General features: G+C 55.6%; 8 protein-coding genes across 8 annotated transcripts; 6 read left to right on the top strand and 2 right to left on the bottom strand.

Moving 5' to 3' along the window:
• Positions 1–167: 167 nt before the first annotated feature.
• KRP23_11639 (uncharacterized protein) lies at positions 168–597 on the top strand (the record flags this gene model as incomplete). The annotated part of the gene is made up of 2 exons (XM_067882205.1): positions 168–322; positions 402–597. 2 exons carry the CDS (start codon positions 168–170, stop codon positions 595–597), a joined length of 351 nt encoding a protein of 116 aa, XP_067740476.1.
• A 1,149-nt stretch (positions 598–1,746) lies between these two features.
• Positions 1,747–2,114, top strand: KRP23_11638 (uncharacterized protein; the record flags this gene model as incomplete). Its single annotated transcript, XM_067882204.1, has 2 exons — positions 1,747–1,868; positions 1,931–2,114. 2 exons carry the CDS (start codon positions 1,747–1,749, stop codon positions 2,112–2,114), a joined length of 306 nt encoding a protein of 101 aa, XP_067740475.1.
• Positions 2,115–2,567: 453 nt separating this feature from the next.
• KRP23_11637 (Transcription initiation factor TFIID subunit 7) lies at positions 2,568–4,117 on the bottom strand (the record flags this gene model as incomplete). The annotated part of the gene is made up of 6 exons (XM_067882203.1): positions 2,568–2,672; positions 2,760–3,398; positions 3,465–3,602; positions 3,685–3,761; positions 3,837–3,893; positions 4,018–4,117. The coding sequence occupies 6 exons, from the start codon at positions 4,115–4,117 to the stop codon at positions 2,568–2,570; spliced, it is 1,116 nt and encodes a 371-aa protein (XP_067740474.1).
• A 278-nt stretch (positions 4,118–4,395) lies between these two features.
• KRP23_11636 (Multidrug resistance-associated protein 1) lies at positions 4,396–10,623 on the top strand (the record flags this gene model as incomplete). Its single annotated transcript, XM_067882202.1, has 9 exons — positions 4,396–6,071; positions 6,264–7,762; positions 8,721–8,773; positions 8,828–8,902; positions 8,965–8,991; positions 9,069–9,257; positions 9,319–10,125; positions 10,194–10,277; positions 10,360–10,623. 9 exons carry the CDS (start codon positions 4,396–4,398, stop codon positions 10,621–10,623), a joined length of 4,674 nt encoding a protein of 1,557 aa, XP_067740473.1.
• A 3,215-nt stretch (positions 10,624–13,838) lies between these two features.
• On the top strand, positions 13,839–14,607 carry KRP23_11635 (uncharacterized protein; the record flags this gene model as incomplete). The annotated part of the gene is made up of 5 exons (XM_067882201.1): positions 13,839–13,928; positions 14,019–14,087; positions 14,179–14,247; positions 14,315–14,458; positions 14,533–14,607. The coding sequence occupies 5 exons, from the start codon at positions 13,839–13,841 to the stop codon at positions 14,605–14,607; spliced, it is 447 nt and encodes a 148-aa protein (XP_067740472.1).
• Positions 14,608–14,645: 38 nt separating this feature from the next.
• On the bottom strand, positions 14,646–15,758 carry KRP23_11634 (putative aminotransferase; the record flags this gene model as incomplete). The annotated part of the gene is made up of 1 exon (XM_067882200.1): positions 14,646–15,758. One exon carries the CDS (start codon positions 15,756–15,758, stop codon positions 14,646–14,648), a length of 1,113 nt encoding a protein of 370 aa, XP_067740471.1.
• A 588-nt stretch (positions 15,759–16,346) lies between these two features.
• KRP23_11633 (uncharacterized protein) lies at positions 16,347–17,477 on the top strand (the record flags this gene model as incomplete). Its single annotated transcript, XM_067882198.1, has 1 exon — positions 16,347–17,477. The coding sequence occupies one exon, from the start codon at positions 16,347–16,349 to the stop codon at positions 17,475–17,477; it is 1,131 nt and encodes a 376-aa protein (XP_067740470.1).
• Positions 17,478–18,228: 751 nt separating this feature from the next.
• Positions 18,229–20,206, top strand: KRP23_11632 (uncharacterized protein; the record flags this gene model as incomplete). Its single annotated transcript, XM_067882197.1, has 2 exons — positions 18,229–19,994; positions 20,068–20,206. 2 exons carry the CDS (start codon positions 18,229–18,231, stop codon positions 20,204–20,206), a joined length of 1,905 nt encoding a protein of 634 aa, XP_067740469.1.
• Positions 20,207–20,396: the final 190 nt, after the last annotated feature.

Genomic DNA, 20,396 nt, shown 5'->3' with positions numbered 1-20,396 from the left:
GGACGTCTATGTCACAAGCTAGAAACGCGAGGCACTCACTCGGGTGTGGGCGAAGCGCGCGCGGTTCAGTTCCGCTTCGCTTCTAAGGTCATTCGTGAATTCGCCGCCTTGTCAGCACGCGTGGCCTGTTATCTTCACTGCCAACGTCATCTCAACCCACCTCCGTCATGCAGACCGCGCTCGTCCTCGTTGCCAAGCAGACTGCGCTCGCACTGGTCCCGCGCGTCGTGGCCATGGCTCCGGCCCTCCAGGTCGCCGTCATGAGCACGCAGCGCAATCATACCACGCAGGCGCAGGAGAACCGACGCCCCGCGATGTTTCGGTGCGACTTTGTCTGGGTCTCTGTAGTTGGTCATTGCATCGAGCTAACTAGAACCTTTATTCCTTTTGTCATTGTGTAGTAAGGACGACGAGAAGGAAATGCGCAAGCTGCTGCGGAAGATCCACCTGCAGGCCTGCTACCACGACAAGACCGGCTTCCGCGCTCAGATCGAGCACGACAAGCAGACGCTCGGGGAGATCCCCGGGCTCGTGCCGGGCGTGGACCTGACCCAGGAGCAGGTGGACTCACTTCTCAACTGGAAGCACCTGTACTAAGCGACGGAGGTTATGTGTGGTCTTCAAACGAGAGGAGACGTGAGACTTGAGCGCTATGAGCGGCCTACCCCGCTCATGCGGAGTCGTGGTAGCTTCGGCGCTCAGTCACACCCGCTCCTCCCCCGCAACTGTCCAGGCTCGAGGCAGCTAAGTACTAGTAGTAGTTCCTGCTCTGGTGCTGCTGCTGCTCCCGCCCGCCACCTTGCCCAGCCTACGTAGACCTCCTCGCTGCATGTACATGTTCCTACACCTCCGCTTTCCTCGCGACGCGGCCCGCAACGACGATGCTTTACGTTTGGTAGCAGCATCCTACAACCGATTTTGGCAGTGATCCATCATCTTGTAGCTTCTCTTCTTTTGCTTTTCACACGCTGATCTAGCGATGGCCGAATCAGAAATCAACAGATTTTCAACATGCGGACAACTACAATTGTAGCTCGACGGAGTTTGGTCTTTTGGTGGTTGTGAATGATCTCATACACGCGTGCTTCTTGCGAATAGCTTCCTCAAGGGAAAGCGGTCATGCAATGCCACTGGCGTTGTGGGTAATGATAACTAGTGCCGTCACTCGATGCCCGCACGGCCTCTACATGCAGTTGTTGGCGGCACTACAGGTGCCGTCGGCAGGTTTGTCTCCTGCTGCTCGCTGCAGTAAAACGCCGACCAAACTTCAATGCCAGTGCGCGTCAACTTGGGGTGCGGTTCGGGCTTTACGCCGACGGATGATCTTGGCTCGTAGTGACGGCAATACTGCGGAAAAAGAAGCAATGCGTGCTGCGTAATAGTAGCAGGGTGCTCGACGCTAGCAAGACGCGCCAGCAGCAAGAAGGCAACCCCAAGTCTTGGCCCTGCAAGTGCGCGGACGCAGACGGATACAGAAATGTCCCGAACTTGAAGTTGTCCCGTAAAAAGGCTGGGACATTTTAACGAGTCACTTGACTCCGACCAGAGTCGACATCTTCAAGCATGGCTGATATTGGACCTTCATTCCGCTCGACCAGATCTTGTTGCCTCTGGCCCGCTGCAATCGCCTCCGTTGACTTTTTACGTAAAAAGATGGAGGGCGTGTCTTTGAGCACGTGCGGCTGTGGGCGCGAGGGAGAACCGAACCGCCAGTACACAACTAGTAAGTGACCACCACAGATCCCCATGCTCGCCGCCCGCCGTGCCGCCGTCGCCGTCCCCAAGCGCGCCTTCGCGTCGCCTATCCAGTCCATGGGCCTCGCCGACCTGCGGGACAAGGAAAAAGCCGCCGAGGCCGTCTTCTTCAAGTACGCCCTTACAAAATCCAAGATAATTCGGATCCTTTCTAACGTTTTATGCAAATGTGCAGCAAGCAGGACGAAAAATCGCTACGCAGGCTGCTGCAGAAGATGAAAGGCCAGACCGATGTCGTGGACAAGGAGGGCTACAAGCACCACGTGGAGCACGACAAGAAGGGTCTCCAGGACATCCCCGGCCTCAAGTTGAGCGACGAACAGATCAGCGCGCTGCTCAAGTGGAAGCACCAGCAGTAGGCCGCTGGCCAGGGCGCTGCTCCCGCTCCTCTCCGGCCCAATATCTTCTGGTTAGGCTGACGAAAAAGTCTCAAATGTTTGATAGCGTCGAAGCTGCAACAGGGTGAGCCACAGGAACATTCATCGAGTCGGCTCCACGTTGGTCGGCGTTTTTGCATCTCGCGCGCGTTGCGTTCGTGTTTGGCAAAAGGACGAAGTTAGCGGGGGTAGCAGCCACGAGCAAAGCGTACGAGATCACCCGCACCCCACACAAAGCAAAACAATAAAAAGTAATTAGCGAATCTGGTTGCCTCCAGGGGTGTTCGAGGTGGACTGAGCCTCGTGTTTGGTGCCTCGCTGTCGTTATGTGTGTGTCGGTGTGGACCGAGCGATGCCGACGTACTTGGAGGTTGTGGACAGGTTGGAGCGAGACTGCTGCGCAAGAAGATGCTATACAATATACGGGTTTCGATCTCAGCTTGACTCGAACGCAGTGATTTCCGCCTTGACCTTGTCCAGCTCCGACGCAATCTCGTCCCGCTGCTTCTGCGCAGTCTCGAGCATTTGCTTGAAGCGATTCTGAGCAATAGCAAAACCACGATAACAATCAGCACACGCGAGCAACACAACAGATAGGCGACACAGTACACGCCTGAGGGAACCCACCTTGACGATGATGTTGGAGTTGGCGTCGACCTTAGCACTTAGTTCGCTGATGTCACGGTCAGCGTCTCGCACCGACTTCTGCATCCGATCGCGGATAGGCAAGAGTTTTAGGTAAGCCGGGTCGGTCAGGTACGCTTTCTGACGAGGTGGCTCCGCTGGCTTGGTCTCCATTCCGTCGAGGATGTCGTCCTCCAGCAAATCCACATCATTGTCTTCGTCTAGGTCACGACTACTAGGTGCATGCAGTTGCATCGGCGACAGTCTGGGGCTCGGAGTTGGCGCAAACGCTGGTGAGCGCTGTACGGAGGCTCGTCCGTCCGTTTGCGATTCCGCCTCCGAGCCTATATCCGTGGCAAGAGGCGTGTTCATTATTGACGCATTGGCTGTACCTGGGACCGTGCTGTTTCCAGTACTGGCGGGCAACAGCTTCTGCTTCTTCATCACTGGCTCTTCCGACAGCGTAAGATACTCTGGGTGCTCACGAATAAGCTCCATTTCGTCCGTCACTGTGACACCATTCGGGTGCTCTTCGTCCGCCATCCAGTCGTAAAAATCGACGAGCTCCTCGTGTACGTCTTCAATGGGCCCGCCCGCAATAATCTTCACCAGATCTTCTTCCACACGAGCCACATCATTTTTCTGGTAGCAATCAGCAGCAAGATGAGCCATAACACCACACAGCTGCCAATATATTGTGAACACTACCGGAAAAGGCGTGGTCTTTTTGGTCTTCTCGTACTTGCGCTTGATGACATTCGTGTTCGGAGGCGTGAGTCCGTTTGTCACCTCTTCTTGGTTCTCCAGCAGCTTTTTTTCCTCCTCCTTGTCCGTCACTACGAAAATCTGTCCGATACATTGCCGCAAGACCAGCAAAAAGTGCATTAGCACCACATCCAGGCCTGCAGACCCTCTCCTCATCGCGCACCTGTCCGATTTCCCCGCTTTTGTAGAAGAAATTGTCGTCATAGGTCTTGTGCGTCTCCAAAATGCACGGCAATTGCGCTGCAGACCACACACATCAAGCGTCAGCCCACGTTTCGACCCCCGAAACAGCGTCAAAAACGGCGATCAGCGTACCGATCTTGGCTGGGTACTGCTTGCCGTCCACATGCAGAGTAAAGTGCTTGTTATCCGCTGCAAAACGCCATCCAAAGCCGCGTCAAAACATTTTTCACCAATCCTTGCAGTCGACGTCTTCAACCCCCTATTTCTCCGCTCACAGCGCCACTACAAGCCTCGCAAAACCGAGCACACGCACCTCCCGAGACCATGTCCACCTCCGCCGAGTCACCATTCGCGATGCCGGCGCGCACCTCCTGCGCCAGGCGCTTTGGCAGCTGCAGCAGATACTGCTCCATGACTGCTTTCGGCGAATGGAAAAAGCGTACCCTCTACGTAATCCTTACCGTACCCACTAGCTTCTCATTGGCTAATGACCTATGGAGAGTGATCAACCATCACTCTTCGTGTACCCCAAAAGCGGCGTTACCTGAATGGCTGTTTTGGCATGCAGAAATCAAGAGTGCTGGTTGATTACTCTCAATACATCATTGGCCAATGAGATGCGAGTGGGGTACGTTCTGGGCCAAATCCGACCCTCCGCACTTCCGCACTGACTGCGTCGGCTCAGGTGGTGATGGCGGGGAAGCTGCATGTGACAACGGCCAAGGCCCTCGCGGAGGAGGAGAAGCGGCCGCTGCTGGCGGATGTGCATGTGTCTCTACGCCGCGCCGATTCCTTCTCGGCCCCCTCGGGGTTGGGCGACCGATACCCGTCTCAGGACGCTACGTGCATCTCGTCCGCGCTCTTCTCGTGGGTTACGCCGCTCATGGAGCTGGGTAACCAGCGCCCGCTGGAGCACGACGATCTGTACCTGCTGGACCCGGCAAACCGGGCGCACGATGTGTCCACGGAGTTCCAGGAGGCCTGGAGGAAGCAGTGCAGCAAGCCCAGCGGCAAGCCCAGTCTCGCCTGGGCGCTGGCGTCCTGCTTCGGGGGACAAATCGCCAAGGCCGGACTATTGAAATTGGTCCACGACTCGCTGCAGTTTGTGGCTCCCATGTTGATCAAGGAGATCATTGCCTACTTGCAAAACCCAGAGGCTCCTCTAAGTGAGGGCCTGGTGTATGCTGCTATTGTGTTTGTCTCGGGGGTGATGCAGTCGTTCCTGCTGAGGAACTACTTCTTCCACTGCTTCGAGTCGGGTATGAGGGTCCGGTCGGCTATCTGTACCGCAGTGTACAGCAAGAGTTTGGTGCTGTCCGCAGCGGCGAGACAGAAGAAGACGACGGGGGAGATCACAAACCTCATGTCTATTGATGCTCAGCGGCTGCAGGAACTCTCGACGTTTATCAACAGCGTGTGGTTCTCCATCTTCCAGATTGTGGTGGCGTGCTATCTGCTGTGGAAGCAGATCGGCCCCGCCACGTTCGCTGGTGTTGCGGTGATTATCTTGATGCTCCCACTCACGGCGGGGATCTCCAAGCTCATGCGACGTCTACAGCTGAAGTTGATGAAGGTGAAGGACGAACGCATCAAGATTTGCAATGAAGTGCTTGCGGGGATGAAGGTCATCAAGCTACAGGCGTGGGAACACTCGTTCACCAAGCGTGTACTGGAATTCCGCAGTGAGGAGCTCAGCAAGTTGCGCACGTACATCTACGCACGCAGTGGCTCCATGACGCTCTTTTCGGCCATTCCTTCGCTGGTGACGGTGTCGTCGTTCTACACCTACGTCAAGCTGGGCAACACGCTTGACGTTGGAACTGCTCTCACGTCGCTTGCACTGTTTAACATCCTGCGCTTCCCGTTGTTCATGTTGCCGCAAGTGCTCAACTCGATCGTCGAGGCAAGTGTGAGTGTTGACCGCTTGAGCTCGTACTTCCAAGAAGAGGAACGCGAAAAGGTTACACCTGGAGACCTCGACAGCGTGGGCGTCCGAGTGCGCAATGCCGATTTCATGTGGGAGACTTCGCCTAGTTCGTCGTCGTCGGAATCATCACGATCACAAGAAGAGGATAGCTTGCTGCAGGAGGACTCTATCTTGGACAAGGAAGCGCTAGGAGGCGGTGACAATCTGCCAGTTCTGCAGGGTGTGACACTTGAGGCTCACCCGGGAGACCTGATTGCTGTTGTTGGTCATGTGGGTGCCGGCAAATCTACGCTACTTGGTGGAATTCTGGGTGATGCTCGATGCAGTCGTGGCGACGTCAATCTTCTTGGATCTGTGGCTTACGTCTCGCAACAACCGTTCATTCAAAACGCGACGGTGCGCGAAAACATTTGCTTTGGTCTTCCGTTCGACGAATCCAAGTATGCCGAGGCGCTACGGGTTAGTTCAATGCAGAAGGATTTGGCTGTGCTTCCTGCTGGAGATCTCACAGAGATTGGTGAGAAGGGAATTAACCTCAGTGGTGGTCAGCGCACTCGTGTGGCTCTTGCGCGTGCCGTCTACCAGGATGCGGATATATATTTGCTTGACGACATTTTGTCGGCTGTGGACAGCCACGTTGGGCATGACATTTTCAAAGAGTGCATTAAAACGTGCCTCAAGGATAAACTCGTGGTGCTGGTTACGCATGGTTTGACCTTCTTAAGCGAGTGTGACAAGATTATTGTGCTCGAACATGGCACTATCGTGGAGGATGGTGCTTACGAAGACCTTATGGAAAAGGATGGTGGTCTTCTCATGGATCTGGTTGCAAAGTACAAGGACCAGGACCAGCAAGAACCTCACACGATTGAAGAGGTCGAAGATGACATCTCGGTGGATGAGCTAGAGGAAGATGAAGAAGACAACCCGACGCCCGAGCGCTTCGGTCGGCGTCTGAGCCGCTCTTCTGTGCGCAGTGAAAGAACGAGTGAGGGAGGTGGCGCTGAGGCTCAGCTGATGACAGATGAAGATCGATCTGTTGGTGATGTGGCGTGGCAGGTGTATAAGACGTGGATCTTGGCGTTCGGTGGAATCTCAGCTGGTCTACTGGTGATCGTTGTGTTTATCGGCACCCAGTGCGTGAACTTGTTGTCCACGTGGTGGCTCTCGTTCTGGTCGGAGCACTCAAAAACGAAGGATGACGACGAACAGCCCGCAGACCCGCAGTCGCAAATGTTCTACGTGTATGTGTACATGATCCTGAACGTGGTGTACGCTATTGCGTTATACGTGCGCGCTATTACAACGTACAAGGGTGGTCTGCGTGCAAGTAAGTCACTGTTTCAAGACCTGCTAGCACGTATCTTGCGAGCTCCGACATCGTTCTTTGATACTACCCCCACTGGTCGTATCGTGAACCGCTTGTCCAAGGACGTGTACACGGTCGATGAAAGTATTCCTGCTACGTGGAGCATGCTTCTCAACACTTTTATCAGTGTTCTCGTAACTTTGGCGACGATTTCGTACGTGACTCCAATTTTTATGATCATCCTGTTGCCCGTACTTGTGGGTTACTTCATCTCCCAGCGATACTTCATCAAGTCGTCGCGCGAGCTGCAGCGACTGGATTCCATCAGTCGTTCCCCGGTGTTTGCTTTGCTGTCGGAGACGCTGGATGGTTTGCCCACCATTCGCGCTTACCGTGCGGAGACACAATTCTCAACTAAGAACGAGGAGTTGTTGGACCGGAACCAGCGCGCCTACTTCCTTAATTTCGCAGTGAACTGCTGGCTGGCTCTTCGTCTCGAGTTTGCTGGCACGCTTATTGCAGCCTTCGCGGCACTGACCGCAGTGCTGGCCCACAGCTCGGACCCGGAGCGTGGAGCGGCCTTTGCCGGACTGGCAGGTGTCTCCCTAACGTACGCTTTCAGCGTGACTCAATCGCTCAACTGGTCTGTCCGTATGCTCAGCCAGCTTCAGACGCAGATGATATCGGTGGAGCGTATCAAGAACTACACGGTCATGGACATGGAGGCTGAGCTAACCAGCGTGGGCAAGCTCCCTCCTGCTCAAGAGTGGCCCTCCGCCGGTGCTATTGAATTCCGCGACGTGAACCTGCGCTACCGTCCGGGTCTGCCTCGTGTGTTGCGTAACCTGTCTCTCTCTATCCGTCCGCAGGAAAAGATCGGCATTGTGGGTCGCACTGGTGCCGGCAAGTCAAGTCTCGTAGTGGCGCTGATGCGGTTGGTTGAGCTGGACAGCGGTTCAATTGTGATCGATGGCCTTGACATCGGTACGATTGGTCTGCACGAGCTGCGCAACAAGATATCGATCATCCCGCAGGACCCCGTTCTCTTCTCGGGTACGGTGCGTAGCAACGTGGATCCGTTTGACCAGTACACGGATGAACAGATCTGGACGTCCCTGCGCCGAGCTCATCTTGCCCACGTCGTGACCGCGCTTGATAGTCCTGTGGATGAGAAGGGCTCCAACTTCAGCGTGGGCGAGCGCCAGCTTCTATGCATTGCCCGTGCTTTGCTCAAGCGGTCTCGCATTATCCTCATGGACGAAGCGACAGCTTCTATTGACACGGAAACAGACCGCAAGATCCAGCGCAGCATCCGCGAGGAGTTCCGTGACTGCACGTGCCTCACTATCGCACACCGCATCAACACTATTCTTGACGCTGACCGCATCCTCGTGATGGAGCGTGGCTCCGTTGGCGAATTTGACACCCCGAAGGCCCTCCAGAAGAAGCAGGATGGCTTATTCAAAGGGCTTGTCGAGCACTGGAAGAACGAAGGCAAGTAGGGTGGCATTTGCTGTTGGGGGGGAGGATCCGCTAGTTGAGCGAAGGGTACTTGCAATTGACAGTTATATCGAAATGACATCGTCTTATCCTTTTCGTTTGTGTATTTTGAGCGGTGTCGAGCTCCCAAGATGTGCAGGTGAAGGGTCAAACGACATGACTTGGATGGCAGAAGATGGTGGTGACGGTGATGTTGGAAACGACGTGTGCTCGGACGTCGCAGAGGCGATCTACCTGTTGGCAAGGCACGATGCTGTGGTCTATGATCGGGCTGCATTAGCCTGGAAGTGCTTCATTCCCGCGAAATCAAGCATTCAAACCCGTTTTGGCAAGGTAATTGGTGACCTTTGGTTGGCGACGTTGATTGCTTACTAACATCGTAGACAGGTGCTGTGTCTGGTGGTTCGCAGTCACGATGGCACTTTGGTCTGCTCGCATCCGAGTGGAACCGCTTATCTATCGGTAAGCCCAAGGCAAAACTGTTCCCATGTGTTGTTGACCTTCTCAACGCCTCTTTTTTTCAGGGCTGCAATGTCATTGAAACTCGTGAGGTATGGTATCTCTGAGGACCCTTTGGTCGGTCTTCAAGGCTGAATCTCGAATGTTTGTGCGATGCGTTCAACATCAGGGTGGCTTTGTGGACAAGGGCATGGTGTCACCGAATGCTCCCGAAGAGAACGAAGATGGAGGACGAACCTCCGAGCCAAAAACGATGCCTAAGATACCAGTCTCAACGCGTGCGCGAGACCTGGACCTTCGAGGTTGTCATTTCGACCGTGAAAGCTTAACACAGCTGGGCCGAGGCCTCGCAACCAACGTAAGTGCTCCTCACGAACTTGACGTTTTGCCGAAGGATCTAAATGGTTAGTGTTTTGTAGCGGTTCGTGACGACATTATCACTAAGTGGCAATCACCTCCAGGATGGTGATATGGCGCTCCTGTCCAGCGCGCTTGTGCACAACGGGTGCTTGTTGGAGCTCGCACTAAGCTACAATGAAATTGGAGAGACTGGGTCGACATTTCTAGCCAAAGCACTCGCAACAAACTATCACATTCGGGTGCTGGACTTGATGCACAACCGTATCGGGAAGGACGGCATTACGCCCTGGCTTGGAGATACGATGCGAGTCAACTATGCGCTGCGGGAGCTCAAGCTTAGCCACAACGCTATCGGAGACAAGAAAACCGTGGATCTACTGCAGGCTCTGTCACCCAAACCAGTGACGGAAGAGGAACAACTTAAAGCACGTATGGCTGGTCGTCGAAGACACACGACGATGTCGGATAGCTCTGTTGTTCATGACGCTAGCGAGCCATTCAATTCAACGCTACGAATGCTACTCCTCAGCAATACTGGAATATCGGACGAGGCGTCGACACACTTGGCACACATGCTGAGTCATGCGCGATCACTGACTCACCTGGACATCTCCTGTAACGATTTCTCGAGTGAGGGGAACCTAGCGATCGCTCGTGGTCTACAGCACAATGCATCGCTTCGCTACCTAAACTACCGTGAAAACAAACTGAACGAGACCGCAGCTCTTGCCTTGCTACGTGCGTTGAAGGTGCACAGCTTTGTGGAAACGGCACTCTTTCAAGACTGCTTCGGAAGTGAGTCCAGCGTGGGGAGTGCGTTGGGCCAACTAACGAAAACTACACGCTCGTTGGTGACGCTTGATCTGGTACGGTGGACTGCAGGATGTAGCCTTGTTGTTCTTGCACTGATGAATTTGGTGTGCTTGGGCACCAGAGTCATTGCCCGTTGGAACCTCCTGGGGTCGTAGAACTCTACTACGCTCTCGCGGAGAATACCAGTCTTCGCAGCGTCGATTTGGTATGATGCAGTCAGAGACGAAATCTCTTGCGACTTTTAGATTGCGGCGGTAACACTAACCATGTCTCGCTTCCTGTTGCAGACATGCTCGAACCTCAAATCCGACAGTGCAGCGGGGATTCTGGCCAAGTCACTGCAGCAAAACACGACTTTGACGTTTTTGAATCTCTCGTACAACGAAATCACTTTGCGGGGGTGCAAGCTGCTACGAGATGGCGTTGCAGCTCGTAGCGAAACAGCAGCTCGCCTATTACTGTCTTTAGAAGGCAACTCGGGTGAAAAGTGCCACACTGGTACCATTATCACGGGAGGAATGCGGCCCGTGAGGCCACCACTGATCAACTAAAACCCCGTCACTTGCCAATGCAGCAAGCGCGCTGGCACAACTCTGAAGATTAGGAGCAGTACACGTACATTGAAGCTGCCTCGTCGACTGGACGTCATGCTTCCTTGCAATGCCAACGCGGTGGATGTTGTCCACCCGATCTCGATGTTGGAAGTCGAACTGGTCCCACCGCTGCGTGTGCCGCGACTCAACTCGGGCTTGCCAGCAAAACTGATGGGAAGAGCTGCAAATGCTTCAAATGAGCAGCACCACGAGAGACTCATCCGAAGGTGGTGGCGCCGACTTGCATTGCAAGCACAGGCTGGATGCGACAGTCGATGCACTTCGGCAAGGAGAGCACCGGAGATTGCCATGCTCACCAAGTTCGACAAGGTATATACCGTAGCTCCTCGGTCCCCAGAAACCAAACGGGATGTCGGAGCACCGCACGGCCACCGATTCAATCGAGGGCATTGCGGGCTTGGCTTCAGCTTCCTGCTGCAAGCACCGCTCAACGGTGGAGGGTCAAGTTGGCGGACCCCGTTTACCCACCCATCCACCGAGAGTTATCTTCTGCGCTGCAATATGCCCCGGATCTCTAAGCACGCCAAGGTATTGGCGTCACGTTGCTAGCGTGTGCCCCACAACGCCGATGTTGGAAGTTCAATATGAAGCTGCTTTGATGGAAGCTAGGTTGCCAATAGCGTATAGATATTTGCCTTAGATAATGTACATTTGGCAGCCTTCGCAAGTTGTCGCCTATTAGTGGTTTAAGCTGGAACGGCACGCGCCGCATTCGCAGCGTGATACATGCACATTCCCGCAAGAGAAGTCGTCGAACTCGAGAGCTACTTCCTGGTTCTCTTCGTCCGAGGTGAGGGACGCCGACGACGACGAGCGCTCGAAGCTGCTAGGAGAAAACGACACCGAGGACGACATCGACAGTGACGCCAACGACGACGTGGATGCCGTAGACGAGTGCACCCTCGACAGGTCCTTGTTACTCGTGCTGCTGCCCGACACGAACACCGTGAACACCTTGCTCACGTCGTCGCGCATCCTGGAGCAGCCGAGGTTCCCGTGGTTCACTAGAGAGGCCTTGACCGTGTTGAGCATCCGCAGCAGTGCTACGCGAGTGCCGTCCACTCCGCTGGGGCAGCTTCGGCAGAACAGCGAGGCTCTGGGGAAGTGGTGCTTGATGACGTTGCCCAGCCACTTGCACTCGGCGTTGCATCGGTGGCCCAGCCGCAGCGCCTTCACAAGCCGCCGCCGCAGGTCGCGGTACTCATCGAAGGTCCGCGACAGCGTCCACGTCGTAGGTTCATCCTTGGACGGTTGGTACGTCATGTGCAGCTCGTACAGCACGTTGCGCTTGCCCAGACCGTGCCGGGTGTTGATGTTCGTGGTCATTTCGAGCGTCAGGTGCTCCAGCCAAGCCACCGATTCCGGCAGGGCCGACGGCGTCGTCTGTCGATTGGAAGCGACCATTGCAGCTCCGCTTCACGGCTTTGGGGTAAATCGAGGAATGAGCTAACGCGATGACCGACGCGGCCCAGAGTGCAGGGGCCTGCGTCGCGAACGATGGCGAGTCATCCGAGCTCTGGCTCGTAATCCTAGCAAGCCAAACGCGCCATCGCCCGGAGGTCCACCTCTCGATAAACGAGTCGATTGCGCTCCAAGCGGCAAGGCGGCCGGGTGTTGCGTATTTATGTTTTTCGGTAGAGCGCGGTCCGCAGAGAGTTGGTGTTCGCTTCGCCAGCGATTTGCTCCGCGCAGGTGGCCGCCAGGTTTCTGCCAGTCGAGCGTCTAAACGGTGGAGCGCGTTGAACGGGGCTGGCATGCCAACGTTTCACGACTGCGAGTCGCAGTCAATGGCGAGAACGTGTCGCACGATCGGCGCGGGATACCTGTACACCTGCGTTCTGGCCAAAGCGGAGGCCCTGGGGCAAGATGAAGACAAATCGCGCGTGAAGCGACCTTGGATATCCCCCCGGGTAATGCTCGAGCCTCCGAGTGGTGGTTGAACTGCGCTCATAAACACGATGGCAACGATGCGATCCGGAATATCTCCAGTCGAGTCTGAAAGATTTCTTCCTGCCTGGTGGCGGCGGCTGCTGCCGCGCGTGGATCCAGTCTCTGTTGGTGCTGCATGCACACTGCTATATGTGTCATGCTTGCTACAGTACAGCGCCACACCCGTACAGGTTCGCGGTCGACGTTGTTCCATGTTGGACGGATTCAAAGCGATTGAGCGTAAGATTTTCTGGGTGTAAAACAACTCGTCATTTTTACGTATCAACGGCAGACAACCAGCCAAATACAGCATTCACTGTGTGCGTGCCGACGTGGCTCCGCTGAAGACACGCGCATGTTGGCGCACATTCATTTTTTGGATTGAGTCAGTCGAAGCAGTACTGTAGCGAGCGCTGGAAAAGTCGACCGACATTGACAATTTGTCTCCCGAAATTGTCGCTTGCCTCAGGGCAAGACAACTAGTTTCTTTGGTACAGTATACACAACTCTGTGCAGCCGCCTGGGAGCAAGCGATGTCAGGAACACATTTGAATCTCGGTGCGCCTGGGTCGACTCGGTATTTCTTCTCATGATTCGTGACCACGTGATTCCAGGTAAGCCGACACGAAGGCTCAGGTATCCATGTTGCGTGAATAATGCGTGCTCCGCGATGACTATCGCACTGTCTGCGCGTGGTCAGAGGAGATCGTCATAGTCACTGTGACAGTGAGCCAGGCCGTGAATGACCCAACAACCAAGAGCCGACGGCTGAAGCGTGCGTCAACGATGAAACAAATCTCACACTACATGTACATCGCTCACTTGACGAAGCCATCGACTTCGAACGAAGGCCATCGTCATGAAGCGAGAGGCCCGGTCCACAGGGAAGGCCCTGGAGCGCGATGTTGTTTTGTAATGCCAGTGTTTACTGCGACTCGCTTCTCGGTCTCTGGTCCGTGTGACATCCATCACCACCGAGCCATGCTTGATAAGAGACCTCCACGGTGGATGTCGGCATTACGCCACGATAATAACGACAGCCGATTGTGCTGTGTCAAACAAGCTGACAAGCGAGCAATGGAATGCTTAGCAACTCGCGGACTCGGTGCCGACGCATCTCAACGTCAAACCGCCATCGATTGTGTGATTATCATGGCGAACTATTTTTACGGTTCGTCCGTTGTCTGGGCCTTTCCGAGCGATCCGCTTCCTAGTGGACGACCATGGCGCCGAAGAAGAAGGCGAAGGGGAAGAAGAGCAAGGCCAGCTCGGGCGGGGGTGACGCGGGCGACGCTGGTGCTGAGGGAGCTTCTGTGAGTTCTAGGCGATGATCCTTGTGCTATAGCGAGGTCTCTACTTACCGTACCATTTTGCTTCGTTGGTGGTTTACTGGCATTGGATAGATGATTGAAAGTGCTCCCCCAATCATGGTCGAAGTCGACCTAGTTCACTACGTGACGCTCGACATGCGGGTAACCTACTTTATCAACTTTCTATCTAATGGTGCAGCACCCTTCCACTAAATTCACGACACAAACTTTGCTCTTGATATTGATATTGTAGCTGCTCAACTGGAGCTACCTCAATTTCAAGTTCCGCACAAAGACCTCCACTCGGTTGTTCGCCATCAAGGTGCGCTGGTCAAAACTATTGGTTTGATGCTTTCCTTCAGCTAACCGATGCTGCGTTGTGCCCACAGCAACAAATTCAAAAGCAGCACGGACCGATCACCGACCTCAAGATCTGCAAGGGCCACTTCTCCGAGGCCAACGAATTGAGGCATGACATGATGTCGTTGGCCGAGTATGGCATCGAAGGTGCGCCCCAAGGCGAGCCTGAGGCGGTACGTTTGGTGCAGCGAATGCATTATCAAAACAACCTTCACCAAGGCTTACGAGCTGTGCACATTATGGACAGGTATGCCTGATTCACTACGACTTCAAACCAGAGCAGCACGACAACCCGCTGCTTCTTGCCACCGAGCAGAGCTAATTCTACTGCAATCTAGAACGACAAATCAATCAGTGCACCTACTTAAGCTTCTTGAGCGCAGCGCTAATCACCTTGATCGCCTTGGCCACGGCATCCTTGTTCGCCTGCGACCCCATGTGGCCCAGACGCAGTACCTTCCCCTGCAGCGGACCGTACGAGCCGCCCACCAGCAACTTCTGCGCACGAAGCTCTTCCTGCAGTGCGGGCCAGTCACACCCTTCCGGGAGCTCGATCGCAGTCACGGTGGGAGAAGCCGCACTCTCCTCGCCGTAAATCTTCAGTCCCAACGTCTCCTGCACCTCACGGCGCGCGAACGCACTCACCTCCGCGTGTCGGTGCACTGCAGCATCAATTCCGCCTTCATTCTTGATGTTTTCACACGCAACGAGAGCAGCGCGAATGGCTTGCCAGTTGTGCGTGTACGGCAGGAGCCGCGGCTCCTGGAGCGCCGCGCGGTAGAACGGCTGCAGCGCGTCGTAGCCGACGTACTTGACCCCATTGATGCGCTTCCAGGCCTTGTCACTCACCGTCGTGAACGCCAACGCCGGAGGACCCGAGAACGCCTTGTGCGGGCCCAATAGACCCAGGTCGATCTTCCATGCGTCCACATTGAGCGGCGCGCTTCCGGCACTCGACACGAAATCCACGAGGAAGAGTCCGTCCGTCGTGTGCTGGGCCACTGCCGCCCCCACGCCTTCCAAGTTGTTGAGGACGCCGCTGGGCGTTTCGCAGTGCACTGCAGTCACCAGCTTGGGGTTGGAGCGGCGGATCTCGGCGCACAACGCGTCCACGTCGATGGTCTTGCGCCAGTCACACTGGACCACGCGCACGTCGGCCCCGAGCGCCTTGGCCATGTCCGCAAAGCCCTCTCCGAAGAGCCCATTGGCGGCGCAGACCACCACGTCTCCGGGCTTTAGCGTGCTCTTGAGGGCGCCCCAGAGCGCCAGCATGGCCTCTCCCGACTGGATGGCCACGCTGCAGCTCTCGGCGTGCAGGAATTCCTGCAGGTTGCGCTCCAGAGCCACGTAGTCGTCCCAGAAGGCGGGGTCCAGGTCGGACGAGCCGCACGGAGCTCCCAGAGCTACCAGAACGTTGGGAAGCATCTGAGACGGCCCGGGAACGAGCTCGATCATGTCGGTGGGGCGTGTCATGCGTGAGCAATTGCTCAAGTGCGTGGCGGACGTGGCGTATCGGTGACTGTGGGATGAGGAGCTCCACCACCGGCAGACCGGCGCTTGATTGGATGAAATTTGGACAGAATCAGATTATCAGGTGGACGCTCGACTGGCAAGATGGCATCGTCCTCTTCAAGGAGACGCTGCGGATGGAGAGCGGATGCAACAGCAGCGGGATCAGTGCTAGAGGTTAGCGAGCGAGTATGAAAACAATTGTCTGCACATCCTCAGGAAAGCATGATCGTTGGCCTCATGTAGGCGTCGGAGGGTCATGCGTGCACACCTTGCCGCTGTGTCCGATGCAAACAACTTCCCTTGCACTACTAGACCAATGCTCCCGGTACTATCAATGCACCTTAATGCACTGTAGCGCCTTCGTGTACTTCCGCGACTACAGCCACGAAGTTGCCGTCGTTGAAGTGCGTCCCATACCCACGTCACCTTTTCCATATCTTACCAACTTGGACGTATTTCCTATTTTCAGCCAATCCGCGCAGTCCGCAGATGCGGGCGGTTTTGCCTCATTCTTCCCAATAGAGATCCAAAGCGCCTCAAACGTCGGCTATGGCCTCGCTCCGCTCGCTCCTCCTGCTGTCTGCAGCGGCTCTAGCGGCCCCCCAGGCGCGCGCAGACCAAGTTCTAGTCGTGGGCCAGGCGTCATCCGCGCTGTGGCACGAAACTCGCGCGTCCGCGGGCTTCTCCGCCGCCGGACTGGCCGATTTGGCACTCAGTTCGCTGGGGCTCGGCACGGGGCGCGTTTCGACGCGTTCTGCCGTGCAGAGCCCACTCCAAGCCGACATTTTCACGCATAGCGACGCGTTCGCGTTACTCCTATTGGACGACACGAGTTTAACGGCTCTGAACGCTGCGCTGGAGCCCTCGGGAGCCTTCCACGAGCTGTACCCCGCCCAGACCGCGAATGTCAAGGTCCCGGTAGCGGTAGCACAGGAGTTCAGCGCCAAATACCCGTCAGGACTGCGCTGTGCAGGCAGTGCCGCTCTGTGTGCCAGTGTGGAGGCCGCGATGCCGTCGGTGAGCGCCATATTGGTGCAAGAAGTGCTAGCGGGCAACCGCTTCTTGGACGCGCGTGACGAGCAGGACGTGGCCTTCGCCCAGGAGCTGGCGCAAGTGATGCAGCTCACGGCTGATGTCAAGCAGGACGGACAGGGCAAGACGCTGTATCTGGTGGGGCTCTCGAGCCTGCAAGGAGACAAGCAGCGAGCAGCTCAACAGGCTGTGACCACGACGGTGACCGAGTTCTTGGCGCAGCTGATGAAGAGTAAGCAGGCGGTGGGAGCTCAGGTCATGACTGGAAGCCTGCCGACGTCCGTGCAGCAGCTGGCGGCGCTCTCGCGTCGCGCTCGCAACCGCAGACTCGTGTCGGGCTTGGAGAATGAGGAGTCGGAGGAGGGAGAAGGGTCGGAGGAGGAGGAGGAGGAAGAAGACTTGGATGCCCAGAGCGGCAGTGAGTGGGAGGACGACGATGATAACTCGACCACGACCACGAACACTACTGCTCCTGGTGCGGTGTCCATGCCCGACATTGCCGAGTTCCAGATCATCCTCTGGACGTCCGTGCTGCTCGCCGTTATGCTGCTGCTGGCGGTGCTGGCGATGGCGAACATGGACACTGGCCGTGACAGCCTCCTGTACGCCAAGTTTATCGCCGATGTGAATGGCCGGAAGACCAACTAAGCCAAGCTGCAGATGCGCCGAGGAGCTTCAATTCAAGTGAAACTCCGTGGCGATGAACGAGAAGCAGTAGTTTCCGAGCGAGTAAACCCTTAATATGCACCATTCTCCCATTGTCTCGTGTGTGGCTAAGGATATCTGACGCTTCACCTCCAAGAGTCTCCCGGGAAAAGGCAGTGAGCAATGAAGAACCACCCGCGCGACGACGGGGATGACCGCCCCGAAGCTGGTGACGAAGAAGCAGAGGCGTCCACTGCTGAGCAACGTGCGTGAGAACGAAACACTGGTTTTATGGTGGTAAAACTCACTGCGTACACTTGTGTTTGATCCGAAAAGGCCGTCGTTTGGCAGCATTTCAGGCGAAGTGTGCGCGGATACGATAGGCAAGTTAGGTGCAAGCTGGCACTTGCACGTTCGCAAAAGAAATCAGAAGTTGCTTTCAATGTACACAGAACACGGAGCGCGAGCTTGCGCGGCTAGCACAGCGTCGAGCTGCCGTTCGTGCTCAGATTGGTGTCACCTCGGCGACAATGGAGCAGGTGCAAGAAAACGGAGATGGTTCGTGGCGACAAGTTGCCTAACTGAATGTACTGCAGTGGAAGCAGGAGCACCAGCAAATGCTTCGAGATGGAGACGCTCAGTGACGATGAACACCCGCCAGCCAGATCAGCGTGACTTGATAAATATAGTTGGTCTCCTTTTAAGTGGAGGTTTGTTTTAGGTGTGTTTTTATTATTATTATATTCACTTTGGCATGTCTTCACGGCAGCAACATGAGCTGGATGCGCCTACCCAAGCGAAGGTCATCGACCTGTTCGATAATGAAGCGATCTGGGACGCGGACGACACGGACGGCTATATCATTCAGGTTTTCCAGGAGCTCGAGGCTGCAGGTGCGAACCTTGCCGCTCTCAAGGACCAAGGCTGGAACTCGTTGCTGCACTCGGCGTCACTGTGGAACCGCTCTAAGATTATGGAGGAACTTCTTCGACGAGGCGCGCCGCTGAACGACAAGAACAAGAACGGCCACACGCCGCTGGACTTGGCGATGCACTGGGGCCATTTTGAGCTTGGACAGCAACTCCAGCACTACGGCGGCAAGCACACGTGCGAGAAGGAGCGCGATATTGCGATTTCGCAGCGCGATCTCGCGCAGCAACAACTGAAAATGTGCGAGTTGGAGTATGAGCACACGGTTGGGTCTCTCAAACAGGCTAGGCAGGAACGCGAGCAGCTTCGGATTGAGCGAGATCGGCTTGTGCTGCTGCGTGCGCAGGTGGTTGAAGACTGTGCAGCATTGGCCAAGCAGACGGAGGAGTTCCGAGTTGCTGTAGACTCAGTCTCGAGAGAGCGTGACACGTTGCAGATTCAAACTGCGCAGCTTCAAAACGAACTGGTGTGCGAGCAGACAGCGCGTAACAACGCGGTGCATAGTTGGAAAGTGGCCGAAAAGGTTATCGCCGAGCTACAGCGGGTGCAGGAAGAGTGCCAGGAGCGCGAGGAAGAAGCACTTCGATTGCGTAACGAGGCAATTCAAGACCGAGATGTGGCGCGTGAACGCGCGAAAGAAGCGCAACTGGATCAAGGAATCGCAAAGCAGAACCAGTTCGAGGTTGAGCGTGAGCGCGACCGGGCTATTGAACGCTTGCTAGCGGGAGAGGCCGAAATCGCGCATGACAAAGAGAAGTGGCGAAGACGAATAGCTAGGACGGACTTGGAGCGCCGCAACATTCAGGTCGAGATCGACCGACAAACGGAGATTCTGCGTTGCGAGAATGCAAGGCTGGAGAAGACCGTGGCTACCCTGACTGTTGCCAGCACGCGCCAACGAGCAGACCTCGATCGAAGTCAGTTAACGGTACTAACACTAGAAAAGCAGATCAAGCGGCAGCAGCAAGAGTTGTTGGATACGACTGAGCACGGCGCACACTTAAAGGAACAAGTGGAAAGTCTGGTCGAGGAAAGGAGATTAGAGTACAAGGCATGGAAAACTCAACTAGAAGCCAAAGTGCTCCAGGAATGCTCAGATAGCCTCAAACTGATGCTCGAAGCTGCCATCTCGACGTGGAAGGCGCTTCAGAGCAGCCAACAACAACTGATTGCCCTCGATGCAACTGCTACTGAGCCTGGTGCCACGTCCCCAGCTCGTACCCCGGCTATTATGTCTGCCATCTTTCAAAACCAACGACCGCATACAAGCGCAGCAGGCCTCGGATCTCCTGCCACATCGGGATTTCTACCGTTTATCCAGGACGTTCCAGCGGCGGGGTTGAAAGCATCAAATTCCACCCCTCGGCTTTCCGAGCCCTCGTCGCTAGCTGCCATATCAACGGGCTCCCCGCCTGTAGCCTTCGCAGACCACGAGCAGACCATTAACAGCCATCGCACACACGCAGAAGCTGCACTTCACGAGCTCGGTATTGGGACAACATCGGAGCACATCGTTCAGCTCTGCTCCTTCGTGCAGAACTTCGTGAAAGACCTCGCAGTATACATCGCTGCAAACTTGCAGCGTCTCAGGTTAGTGCTGCGTCAGCTCGGTATTTTATTTCACTTCTCCATCACTCAGACAACAGTTTCTGTGGCACTTCAGGAAGCGGGCACAAGCTCAAGAGAAGATCATTGAGCGCAAGGGTGAACTCATCCAGCGTTTCACGCACCACCGTCAGGAGAAGGCGAACAAGCAGAGTCCTGCTCGATTTCGGGATTGTTCAGTGCGACCGCTGCGGTGAGGAACATCTCGCAGTGCTTTGGATGTTGGGTCAAGAGACATATCGTGTTCGAGCGAGATTTGTCGTGCAACTAACCCTTAGTCAAAGCTAACGGTGGTCTCCTCATGCGATCGTACTGGGAGGAACCTACTTATATCATTATTGTCATTGCTACCAGCAATTATGCGATGATGCAGCGGCTACAAATGAG

Source organism: Phytophthora ramorum (genome assembly GCF_020800215.1).
Source record: "Phytophthora ramorum isolate Pr-102 chromosome Unknown Phyram_PR-102_s0012, whole genome shotgun sequence".
NCBI lineage: Eukaryota > Oomycota > Peronosporomycetes > Peronosporales > Peronosporaceae > Phytophthora > Phytophthora ramorum.
This window is presented reverse-complemented; position numbering and strand designations above follow the sequence as displayed.